Raw genomic sequence first — 12,362 nt, 5'->3', positions numbered from 1 at the left:
CCGAGCTACATCTTCAGAAATTTTTGAATATTTTTTAAAATAATAATGTTCACGTGTAAGTGGGGTAAACTCCGCGGGAGTCCCGATTTATTCAAGTGTCGAGAAGATCTAAGAGAAACAAAAACATGACTTTCGAAGAGGACAGAAAACACAGCAGCAGAGTGGGTTGATTGAAGCCCAAGGAACTTCAGTTAGTTGCTAAGACGAAATAAAGCCAAGGAATAGTACTCAGAACTGGCAGTGTGCTTGTTGTGGAGTGTTTGTAAAGAACCCGCGCGAGCATTGTAGCACCGCTGACGAAATATTGACACAGTTTGCAATGTGGTTTCTCAACCAAGAACTGGGTAAGCATATTCCTGATAACAGAATTAGCTCCTTGCCGTGACACTCACAGTGTGAGATAGACATTTCTTCATGCTTGACCCGTGCGCCCGCTGTGCCTTGAATACTGGCAGTTATGATACAATTCAATCATTGTAAATGATGGCACAGGATCATTATTTTTTTAGATTGCCTGATACTGTTCCAGTAAAAATACAAGATTGTAGACCATAAACGAGTTATTCAAATTTTGCATACTGTCATTATATCAGAGGTAGGGTGTGTGAACAATGTGTACATGTTAAAAGCACGCTCACACGTAGTGCACTAGTAACATGTCCGGTATAAGTACAGCGTCCTTTACATAATTTTATGGCCTCCATCCGCATACATGTACGCACCCACTGACTTTGAAAGCAGTGCATGTGACCAACAAGCAGGAATGGCTACAGGGAAAAGAAGACCTTCGAGGTGGAAAAATCTTACCGTCTCACTCTGACCGCTATAAGCAGTTGGTTCCATGAACGCGCTGGCAATTTCGGAAATGCAGCACGAGCTATTGTTTCACACAGTGCTTTGCCATCGATATTTCCTTCTTGGCTCCCAAGACAAGTTGCCAGGAAACATTCACTGGGTTAGCTCTTCTCATTCTCCGCCATGGCCCCTTCCAGCATGGTGACTTTGCTTGCTAACACAGCCTAGGGCGGGAGCACTAGCCGCGACGAATGGGAGAGAAATGAACAGTCATGCAAGAACAGACAAATGAACTTCACTCCACTTCACAGTATTCCACAACACTACTACAAAGCAGATTTCCACACCCCTGCCATAAACATTGTGTTCTGGTCAATATGGTCTGCCGTTACCCTGCTTAGATACTGTTGATGAAGCAGCTGCCGAGTCTGTGCCTAGCAGAGTACCGTTACTGGTTGGCAAGCAGTACACCATTGGACGACGAGGTATGTACGCTGTCCAGTGATCTATGTCATGACCTGCTGTATGTTGCTAGTGTGGTGGTAGCAGTAAGCGATCCTTTTGGCCAGCCTAGCTGGTCTATCTTCTGCAACATACATGTGCTATTTCATCAGTCCATGCCTTCGAAGTTCATACTTGTGTATGTGTGTTGGTCTGTTTGAGTGTTGTCGTATTGATCATGTCTGCTCGGCTCTACTTGTTGCTACAAGGTTTTTGTGTGTGTGTGTGTATGTGTGTGCAAAGCATGAATTTGTGCATGAGACTATGAGTGAACATGTACAGTTGGGCTCTGTATACTCCGACCCAAAGTGTATATTTGACGCCCTCAACTAATACTTGCACGGCTCTTGACACCCTGGAAGCGGTACGAATACAGCTGGACATACACATGTGCAAAACTGCAAATACAGTGATATAACGTTAGTGGAACTGGTCCAGGGTGACAGTTTTGCATTTTGGGTGGGATTTCACGGAGCGCAGCTGTACATGGACTGATGATGCCAGTAACCTACACAGGCCCGTAGCAGCCCCATTTAGGTTGGTCCGGCAAGATCCGACTTTGATGCTCCCCTCCCCCCCCCCCCCCCCCCCCCATACTCATACATATGCCGGTACATGTACAATTGTACATGACTTTATCTTGCCCGTAAAAGAGGCCGTTACCCCGCCAAAAACAAACAAACAAACATGTACATACATTGTACAATGGACAGGTACATGCATGTAATCGTGACCATGCAGAGTGACAAAGGGCGAGAAAAGGAAGAAGGACGTTCTGCATGAGTCAGGAAAAGGGCATCAGCATGTTGTGTCCGTCCAAACAGAACTTGTTGAAGCCTGGAAGTGTGAAGGCATAGCAACAGTATCTAAATGCATGTGATAAATGAACCAAAATGCACCTTTGGAGGAGGAGAAAGGGTATTGCAATGGACTATCTTTGGTACAAACCCTATCTAGAAAGAATTGGAGGAAGAAAAGAATCCGAACACGTTTCAGGAAGTACAGAGTGGGAACATTCACGGGCAAGACTGTCCTCATGACCTTCAACAGGGTCATCATGATTCCTGATGACATGTGTAGCGTGTGAACCTGGTGTGCTTCTACTTTATGATTTGTTTATCAGTCATTCTTCTGTCTATTCCAAACGTTATCATTTCCGATATTATCTGCCATACTCCGGTTGACGCTCTCCCAGCAATTCGCGATCTACTATATTGTTCACGACTCCATACCTGTATTATATTATGCAAGTCATCCATTCTGCCTATCTCTTATCGTCGAGTTTATTGCGACGCGACCATGCATGCCGCCAGTTTTTTTCTAAATAGCAGCCAGTTGTTGATGTCCAGCTATCACCTACATGTAGTATTCGAATCACGAGGACGTGATTGTATTTGAGAGGGGAGGTGTAGCGTTGGCACGCTGGTGACTTCAAAGCGTATAGCGTTTAGTGTTTAGAGTATAGCATATCCTCGTACTGTATCCCCATACGTTAGCGTATCCCCGTACATTAGCGTACGGAGTCTACCTTTGTATCAAAGCTGCTGCTCACGATTCTTTTATAGCCAGTTAGTTAATTTAGTTGCCAATCAGTTAATTTCGTTTCCAGTACATTTCAATTGCCAGTTACAGTGTGTTCACTGAGACCCTTGTATTTTTGCCTCCGAGAGACTGCGGCCCGCTACACATGTACAATGTAGGTCTACTACCGGCACCAAGAGTCCATAACTCTTGCTGGCACTACTATGTAATACCTCTATACTACTTATTGCACACATCATCATCATCATGGGTGGACATCCTGAGCTGCTCACATGGGTGAGCTCCCCCCCCTTTTTTTTTTTTTTTTTTTTTTTTTTTTTTGGCCGAATATTGGTCCGGCAGTTGCCGGACCTTCCGGACCGCCTGCTACGGCCCTGCTACAGTAATGATGTGTACATGTACTGTCTGGTATGTGTGTGTTGTCAATGCAGATGCCAGCATTCTGCTGCAGGGTGATCAGAGTATCAGCAGACTGCATGCCACCGTCAATGTAGTCGCTCAGGTCGGCGATAAGGTGAGGCTTGAACCTCCTCCTTCTCACACGCGCACACACACACACACACACACACAATCTCTCTCACAAGCACATGCATGTTCAGTTTAATTTCTCCTATTGCACCATTCCTGTCCCGTGTTGTCCAGAAAGTATGTACAGATGACATAACAATGACATTGTGTTCGTGGTCTTTAGGCTGACCGGCCTTTTAAAAGTTAGTTACCAACGTCAGGACATGCCATTGTCTTCTCTGTTTCTTGATGCCCGTGTGTTGTCTGTTGTCGCAGCCTGCCCATATTTTACTTGTGGATCACTCTAAGTTCGGCACGTTTGTGGATGATGTGCGTATACCACGCAAGACACCCACCCATGTTGCTGATGGGTCACTCATCAAGTTTGGCATGGTCAAGAACCTTTTCAGGTCTGTTCCGGTGCCTGGTGTCTCTTTGTACCCTATTGGATTAATTAATTGATTAGTTCCATCTCCACTACATGCGCTCTCTGGCCGACCTCATTCATCTCCTTTTATCAAGTACTGGATTAATTCTAAAAGGATTGATTGCTTGTTACTGCTGGATGTGAATAGCTCAATTTACTTCCCCTATTTATTGCTTCCGTGCCTTTCTGTTTCTAAACATATTGCCTTGTCCCGTCTTGCTGTCGTTTAGAGTACAACAGTCTATGATCGTGACAACATCCAACATGACTGGGGAGGCAAAGGCGGCAGTGACAAAGGCAGTTGCTGGCTTAGGTATGTGTTCATGTTGAACTTGATGCACTGTGCACATCAGGCGCGTGCGCCCGTGCCCTTCAAGGGGGGGGGGGGGGAGGTTCCGGGGGCCTCCCCGGGAAAATTTTCAAAAAATGAAGCAAAATCCTGCATTTTTAGCGAAAAAAGGGGGTTCCAGGCACCCAGGAACCCATACGGGGCACGCGCCTGCACATGTGACTGCTCGCAGCAGTGGTGTTAGGTGCGCCCGTGCTCTACACCACGTGACTGCGAGGGTTCTGCTTGTCTGTCTGATTTACTATCGCTTCTGTTGGTTACTTTGCGCTGACTTACAGCACTACATGTAGCACGCATTGTGCCAAAGGTTCATCTGTGCTTGAAAGTTCTCACCTTTCAGGCTTTCACTTATTGTGTGCTTGACAGCTGTAAGCTGTCACTAACATGTGCGACTGCAACACTGCTGATGCTCAATACATGTAGCAGTACTGCCCCGTGCCGTAGTGCGACTGGTGACATGTTAACTCTTGGCACTGGTGCTCGCACCCTCTGTGTACATGTATGTGTGTACTGTATATGCTCGAGTATTCGCCTTCCTCTCTCAGTGTCCTCATTACTTTGCTGCGGTCACAACCGCATGTAGTACTGCTGTTTGGACAGATTCAAGGCCTGCAAGGCATCTTCTCCTTAGACGCTTACACTGCTTATCTGTGATGTTGTTTGAGATTTTGATGCTTTTTAGTTACTTTAGTTCAATGCCATACATAGGGCGTTGAGTCTTCAGTACAGTTCCTTTGACTCTATCAGACATATACCCTATTGGGTTGGGAAATATAATAATGCTTTAATAGCTTCCTTTTTCCTTCTTAGGGGTGGTTTGCCTCGCCAGCCCTTTCCAGAGGTGGTTTAAATTCTCAAAAACGTTGCTGTGTACGCTGGGGCCATACCAACCTTAAACTGGTGGTAGACCCGAAGGCTATCATTTGACCTGCTTCCCTCCCCGCTTTATGAGCTGTCGTGCCTTGTGTTGTAGAGTATATTTTAGTTGGTAGACATTTGCTTTGTATTGTATATAACTACTTCAAAGTAATGATTTGTATCACCAGCGCTGAATCCATGCTGTACTTGTGTGTGGGTGTGTGGATGTGTATTGTACAGTGTGCTGTTTTATCATGTACTCTGTATACTCTCGTTGCAGGTGGACGTAGTGTACCGCGCTGGTCACCAATGTGCGACTTTCTCATTATGAGCGGGGTGACGGTCACCATCAAGGTAGATGATCTCTCTCTCTCTTTCTCTCTCTCTCTCTCTCTCTCTCTCCCTCTCTGTCTGTCTCTCTCTCTCTCTCTCTCTCTCTCTCTCTCTCTCTCTCTCTCTCTCTCTCTCTCTCTCTCTCTCTCTCTCTCTCTCTTCTCTCTCTCTCCCATCACCTATCTCCCTTGTCTCCCCTCCATTTGTTTCTTTTAGTAACTCTCCGTACATTATAGCAGGCTGCAGTGCGAATGTACTCCTGCCGAAGTGGATACTAGTAGTGTAGTACTGATGCCAGTGACGACCCCGGTCCCACGTAAGCAAAGGTGTTTGATTCCTAGATTGTGCTTGTATCTTGATTGTGCCTGTAGTGCTTTGCCAGTGCTCTGCACAGCATTGATTGTTCGCGTACTCTCTGCTGCTCTTGCTAACATGCTTCGTTGTGTGCAGGTGGTGGAGGCACTGGCTGCCTGCAAGCCCATTGTAGTACCGGAGTATTTCCAGACGTTCGATAGCTGTGCTGAGAATTGCCAGCGCTGCCCTAACCCGACTGATTACCTTCCCAGTGTGTCGGATGAGAGCTTGAAAGATCTAGACAAGGTAGCGTTTGCCGTCAAGTACTCCCGCCGAACGCTGTTCAAGGACAAAACGTTCTTCTTTCTGACCGAGCGCCAGTACGCTGAGCTGAAACAGGTGAGCCTGATATTTGCACTTGTTGTACTTGTAAGTGTGGGTGTGGTGTGGTGTGCATGTAGGTATGTGTGCGTGTGTGTGTGGGTGTGTATGTGTATGCATGTGTGGGTGTGGGTGTGTATGCGTGTGGGTGTGGGTGGGTGTAATTGGTCATGGGAAGTGTACAGCAGCACTCAATTTGTTACGACGTGTTTTGGCTGCTGGCTTTGAAACGGAGAGCTTGTTAGTTGACCAGGTTTATTCAGCCGATTATTGGCTTGTATTGGTCTCTTTCCGCTCTGTCATGCAGGCAGTTCATTTGGCTGGTGGTAAGGCCATTCTCATGAAGTCAAAACCAGCAGATGGAAACCTGAGCGTGCTGGTTGCGGATAATGCCTGTGTGTTGCTGCCTCGCACTAAGGAAGCATGGGGACTTGAAGTTAGCAACTTTCTTGAGCAGTAAGTCTTTCCCACGTGCATTCACTTGAAAGTAGCGCAGTTGTGTATGGAAAGGAAATCCACGCTGGCTTCCCTAGGGTCAACTATTGGGCGTATATAGTATACCGTAATTCCGCGCATATAAGCCCACGGGCCTATATCCAGATATAAGCCCACCTCCGTTTATAAGCCCATGGGCTAATAAACAGACACAAATGCAACTCTCGCGTCAAGTAGAATTTTTTCACAATACTGACTCTTCCTACCATGGTACAGCAGGTCAGTGCAGTTTACCAGTAGAGTATGGTAGACCCACTATGAGCACGGACTTGTACTTTTTCGTGAACCTTCAAAATTCGAATATTGGCCCATGGGCTAAAATACGAACATGTTTTACTGGATATTTTATCCCCAAACTGCATTGTTTCACATATAAGCCCATGGGCTTATATGCGCGGAATTACGGTATACATGTGTCAGGTGGGTCGGTTCGTAATGTCCGCCATTAGAGATGATCTATATGTCCTGTAATTGGCCGCTAATGCTTACATCGTGGGTGGCCGTATGACACATACGACTGTACTGAAGCTAACTGCTTGGCTGTCTGTTGTTTTTCTGCTACGTGGTCTGTTTGTCTTGTTGACAGGCATGGCCTGCGTGGTGTAGAGAGCTCCGAGCTGGGCTTTGCTCTGGTTTACAACAAAGTGCAGTCGTACGCCAACCCCAAGGCACCTCCGACCGGTATGCCGTTATCTATGTGTATGACGTTATCTATGTGTGCCGGTGCTTTGCATGTGCTGTTCTAAGCTGCTCCTGTAATGCTATGTTCCACTGCCGAGCCATGCACATGTAGGATGGTTGGTATTGGTGACTCTCATTGTTGATATGTGCCGTTGAGCGGTTCTGATTCTCACATGAAAGGTTGGTCATTGTACAGTCAGACCTCACTTATCCGGATCCCTCGCCATCCGGAAGAAAATCATTGGTTACCGATTTACAGCATATGTCATGCATACATACGGTATGTGCGTTCGATTATCCGGTTCCCTCGTCTATCCGAATATATTTTTTGTGGAAAACGGACGTGTGCGGTTATGCGAGGTCTGACTGTACATTGTAATGGTTGTCGCTCATAACCTTCAGTAGTGGCGCTTCGGCTTTGTGCTCTGGGACAGGGTAGGTAGTGTGGCTTCCAGTGCTCCTGTGTTGTGGCATTGTCTGAACCTTGACACTATCCAAGCATGAGTTAGGATCTCCCTGTTATTTTCCCTTGTTGTCTGTGCTGATTTGTGGTGGATTGTTTCAAGTCACTAAAGCACTTGTGTTGTCTAGGTCCTTTTGTAGCTGAGTGTCTAGAGTTATCTTGTTGGTGCTGTGCAAGTAGATGTTGATGTAAGCGTTGTTGTTGGCGGTGGCGATGGTGGTGATGTGTGTGTGGGTGTTGTTCCTGTTACAGTGAACTCTCAGTATTCTCAATCGCACCGCGGCAATAGCCAGGCAGTGCGGCAGACAAGCAGGGTCTCTGCTTCGCAGTCGTTAGCAACCACAGCAGCCATGGGAACAACAGCCTTGCCACCGCCATCCCAATCACTGGCCATGCCGCGGCCCGTAGTTGCCGACCAACAGCCAAGCCTGTCGCAGGATAGAATCACGTCGCAGGTTCCCACGACGGTTGCAACGGACACTGCAGCTGGCGGCAGACTCAAAACTAAAGCAGTTGAAAGCAAGGCGAATGTGTCTGCGACATCAGCTACCATGTCGAAACCTGCAGCACAGCCACGGATAGACACGGTTGCAACCCACAATGTGCAGCAGCGCTCGCCAAGGAAACAAGAGGATGTCGCAAAAACTTCCCCCGTCCCATCGCCAGTGTCATCACCATGCAAAGTAGCAACACCAGTAAAGCCAGGCACAAGTCGGCATGACAACGTGGCTGTAAAACCCGAGCCAGCAACCCCGACGCCGTTTCAACATGGGAAACGGTAAGTGTACAACAGTTGCCAGGGTTTTGAGTTAGGGCGAGGCTGGTTTTGCAAAGCTAGTAACCCTGGCGCAATTTCAACATGGGGACCGGTATGGTTAGACCAATTGCAAGGGTTTTGAGGAAGGGCAAGGCTGGACCATTGGTTTTGCAACCATACTGTCATAGCGCTTCCTGGTTTACACATATTTATAGTTTTTTGTTGTTGTTGGTTACTCATATGTCATGTGCATGTGATGTAGCTGCAAGACTTTATTTGTAAAATAGGCCTGTGATTGCTACCTTTGGCAATTGCGTTCATGTACTTGTGTGTGTTCATGTGTGGACTTGTGTGTGTACATGCATGTGTGTGTATTTGTGTACTTTTTCCACGTATGTTCCTCTGTGTATATTTGACTGATGTGTGGACTCCTGCTTATAATATTATGCTGCTCTACTTCCATAAACGGTTTGCTTGTGTCAGTCACTATCGGGCATATTCAGACCATGTGGTGCTGGTGTCCGATCATACTTCCAGTGTCACCATGGTCACAGGTGTGTTCATTTTCGTCTTGTCTGCCCTACTGTTGCTACTGTGTTATTATGCAGCTCACATCGCTCAACAGTCCAAGACAGCCCGGACAACGAGCCGAAGAGCAAGCGAGCCCGACCGTCCTCGCCCGTACGTGCAGTGCGTTCTCGGCGAACACGTGACGTCAGTCCCGAATCGTTGTCGTCCTCACCTCCACCTGCTCAGCCCAGTGCCGGAGACACGAAGCCGAAGGTCGAGGGTAGTGCAAGCACAGCCGCCGCTCAGCCTGGCTATGGCCTTTCCCAGTCGCAGGCATCGTATGTGGGCGGTGGGGATCGCACTTCCAAGGTGAGCATCATTATTCTGTAGTATTGTGGCTGTAGTCCACTTGCACATCTCACACTCTTGTATTGTGATGTGTGTTACTGTTAGAGGTGCACAGGGGTGTCGGAAGGTGTATTTTATTGATTTACAGGGTACCTGGGGCAAACAGTGGTACGGTCAATACCGTAGTGCCCGTACCGTGTCCAACGCCCCTGGGTGCATGACACACTTTGCAAGTGGAATGAAATCTGACTCCGACGCTGGGCAGTGAACACTGGACTGAGTAGTGAACACTGGACTGAGTAGTGAACACTGGACTGGGTAGTGAACATTGGACTGAGTAGTGAACATTGGACTGGGTAGTGAACATTGGACTGTACAGTGAACAATGGACTGGGTAGTAAACATTGGACTGGGTAGTGAACACTGGACTGGGTAGTGAACATTGGACTGGGTGGTGAACATTGGACTGTACAGTGAACAATGGACTGGGTAGTAAACATTGGACTGGGTAGTGAACACTGGACTGGGCAGTAAACACTGGGGGGTGCGAGCTCCAATGTTGGGAGCAACCAACACTTCAGTTGTTATTTTTTCAGCACCGTGACGTTCTGCTCCCTGGTGCAGCATTGCATTGACTTATGTCGTCAGCGCATCGCTTTGCCCCAGTTGCCAGCTCTATGCCCAGGTTGAGAACTGCATGGCCCATTTACGTCATTAACTTGTTTTGTGGCCTCTGCAGCAGATCGTGTTCTCCGCCTTGTCCCGTGATGCACAAGTTACTGGCACTCAGTATGAGTGTTGTTATGTAGCCACCTATATTGTCTCAACGTCTTTTACGGTGATGCAGCGAAGCTTAGCATACCTCCATAGTCATGCAATCCGTACTTCAGAGCCTGTGTGCTTTGTATCCTCGACCAAATGACTGCAGTCCTTAGCGAAGTACCCCCCCCCCCCCCCCCCCCCCCGGAATGCACCAGGAAAAGTATGTCTTGTCCTGAATGCTGACAGTTAAGTGAGGTTTCCTTGTACACTTACACTTTGGTTATCCGGACACCGAAGTTACGGGCACTTTGGTTTACCGGGCACCATTTGGGCGAGTTTCAGGGGAATGTTACTACTCTTCTGTAACCTTTATGTGGAAATAGTGACGTCACGTGCCGTATCTATGGCCTTTCCCCATCAAAATGCATGTGATTCGGAGTTGCGGGCATTTCAAAGTTACGGGCAGTGCCCGGTCCCGGACCGCCCGGATAAACAAGGTTTGAGTGTTTGCGGATTTGCTTCTTTCTTGTGTTGTGGCCGTGTTTTGCCCGTCAGTTCACAGCACAGATCGAAGTCCACGATGACCTGCCGAAGAACCTCATGCTGACGCACACGGCATCTCTGGTGAGCCGCAAGACTACAGTCCGTAGCAATGAACACAACGACTCCACAGCTGCTGCCGCTGCTGGTCGTGCTATCAACTTCAAGAAATTCAGAAAGGTATGAAGAGTGTTAAATTTACCTGTGCATGGTGTACCTGTTTCTCTCTCTGTTTGATTGGGGCTTCTGTAGGTGTCCAGAGAGATGGAGACTCTTCCCACTGGAATTCATGCCTAGGACATTCATACTTGTACTTTGCCAGAAAGACGTTCACCTCTCTTCGATGTTGATGTACTTGTTTTCCCTGGCATATCAACGACTGCAGTGTCTGAAAATTGAGAATAGCTGGTACATGAGTACACTTCTGCAGCTGGCTGTGGAACATGTTGTGAGCAGGCTGCTGCCTCAGCTTGTGTCAAGTGCTTGACTCGATTGAGACACTTTGCTGTGCGTGCGTGTGTGCATGTATGTGTTTGTGTGTGTATGTGTGTGTGCATGTATGTGTTTGTGTGTGTGTGTGTGTGTGTGTGCATGTATGTGTTTGTGTGTGTGTGTGTGTGTGTGTGTGTGTGTGTGCATGTATGCGTTGTGTGTGTGTGTGTGTGTGTGTGTGTGTGTGTGTGTGTGTGTGTGTGTGTGTGTGTGTGTGTGTGTGCATGTATGTGTTTGTGTGTGTGTGTGTGTGCATGTATGTGTTTGTGTGTGTGTGTGTGTGTGTGCATGTATGTGTTTGTGTCTGTTTGTGTGTCTGTTTGTGTGTCTGTACGTGTGTCTGTACGCATATGGTTGTGTATTAGATGTGGCCGCTAACAGGCACTCTGCCGCCGATGCACGCCAGAATGCCCCGCATCATCGGCGGCGAAGAGCTGTTTGTGCACACGAGTGCTTTCCGCGAACTGGACGAGTTTCTCATGCAAGAACAGGAGGTAGGTGTACAGCCCGGAATAGCAGCACTGCACTGCACTGCACTGCACTGCACTGCACTGCAACGTAATGTACTAGGGTGACACTGTGGACGCCTCTGGAAAATATGGTGATAATAACTGCAGCGGACCCAAAAAATACCACTACGGTGAAACCTTGCAAGCACGCATTCATGTTCTATGGAAACATTTCGTCATCTGTTGGAGCCAGGCCAATGGTCAAGTGAGACGGCACCGGTGCCTGTTCATTTTGATGAAGTAAAATCAAAATTGAATTCGAAAATACCCTACCATATCCGGATTGGCAAGGTAGCCTACACGCCATGCCCGGATATGCGAATAATAGCAGAGCATGAAATGGATTTGAGACATCATGGCTTGATTATGCTACAGCTTCAGTGTACCCCGGATCCCGAATATTTACCCTCGGTTGTTGTGTGTGTGATGCATTACAGGCCAATGCTGAGATGCGACGGCAGGATGAATTTGCAGCTGAGCTTTTCCGGTAAGTGGTGTCAGTACAAGTAGGCAGATGAGCAAATCTGACTCGATGGGGCTTAGTGTAAAAGCGTGTGTTTCTTGGGTGTGGTCGTGTGTTTCTTGGGTGTAGTGAAGGGAATGCTCATCATTATAGTTGTTCACCACTGCCCTTAATGCTGCAGCATTGGCTGAGACAGTCAGATGTGTACATTGCATTGTATACTGTTGTACACCTCTAGACATACCCAGGAAAGGCAAACACACACACACACACACACACACACACACACACCAGCACGCGCACATACCTGTCCCCACAGAAATCTGTGATCTCTCGACCTTGACCAAATTCCGCA

General features: G+C 47.7%; 1 protein-coding gene across 1 annotated transcript in view; it reads left to right on the top strand.

Annotated features, from left to right (window-relative positions):
- Positions 1 to 92: 92 nt before the first annotated feature.
- The window catches only part of LOC135815590 (nibrin-like), a 14,168-nt gene continuing 1,898 nt past the window's right edge, over positions 93 to 12,362 (top strand). Inside the window, exons 1-14 of the mRNA XM_065328906.1 lie at positions 93 to 344; positions 1,197 to 1,280; positions 3,270 to 3,352; positions 3,622 to 3,755; positions 4,003 to 4,085; positions 5,260 to 5,333; positions 5,763 to 6,005; positions 6,295 to 6,443; positions 7,069 to 7,163; positions 7,879 to 8,404; positions 8,992 to 9,262; positions 10,559 to 10,723; positions 11,401 to 11,529; positions 11,982 to 12,031. Of these exons, the coding sequence (XP_065184978.1) occupies positions 320 to 344; positions 1,197 to 1,280; positions 3,270 to 3,352; positions 3,622 to 3,755; positions 4,003 to 4,085; positions 5,260 to 5,333; positions 5,763 to 6,005; positions 6,295 to 6,443; positions 7,069 to 7,163; positions 7,879 to 8,404; positions 8,992 to 9,262; positions 10,559 to 10,723; positions 11,401 to 11,529; positions 11,982 to 12,031 (2,111 nt within the window). The 5' untranslated portion in view covers positions 93 to 319. The remainder of the gene's footprint in view (positions 345 to 1,196; positions 1,281 to 3,269; positions 3,353 to 3,621; positions 3,756 to 4,002; positions 4,086 to 5,259; positions 5,334 to 5,762; positions 6,006 to 6,294; positions 6,444 to 7,068; positions 7,164 to 7,878; positions 8,405 to 8,991; positions 9,263 to 10,558; positions 10,724 to 11,400; positions 11,530 to 11,981; positions 12,032 to 12,362) is intronic.

This window comes from Sycon ciliatum, chromosome 4, assembly GCF_964019385.1.
Source record: "Sycon ciliatum chromosome 4, ocSycCili1.1, whole genome shotgun sequence".
Classification (NCBI taxonomy): domain Eukaryota; kingdom Metazoa; phylum Porifera; class Calcarea; order Leucosolenida; family Sycettidae; genus Sycon; species Sycon ciliatum.
This window is presented reverse-complemented; position numbering and strand designations above follow the sequence as displayed.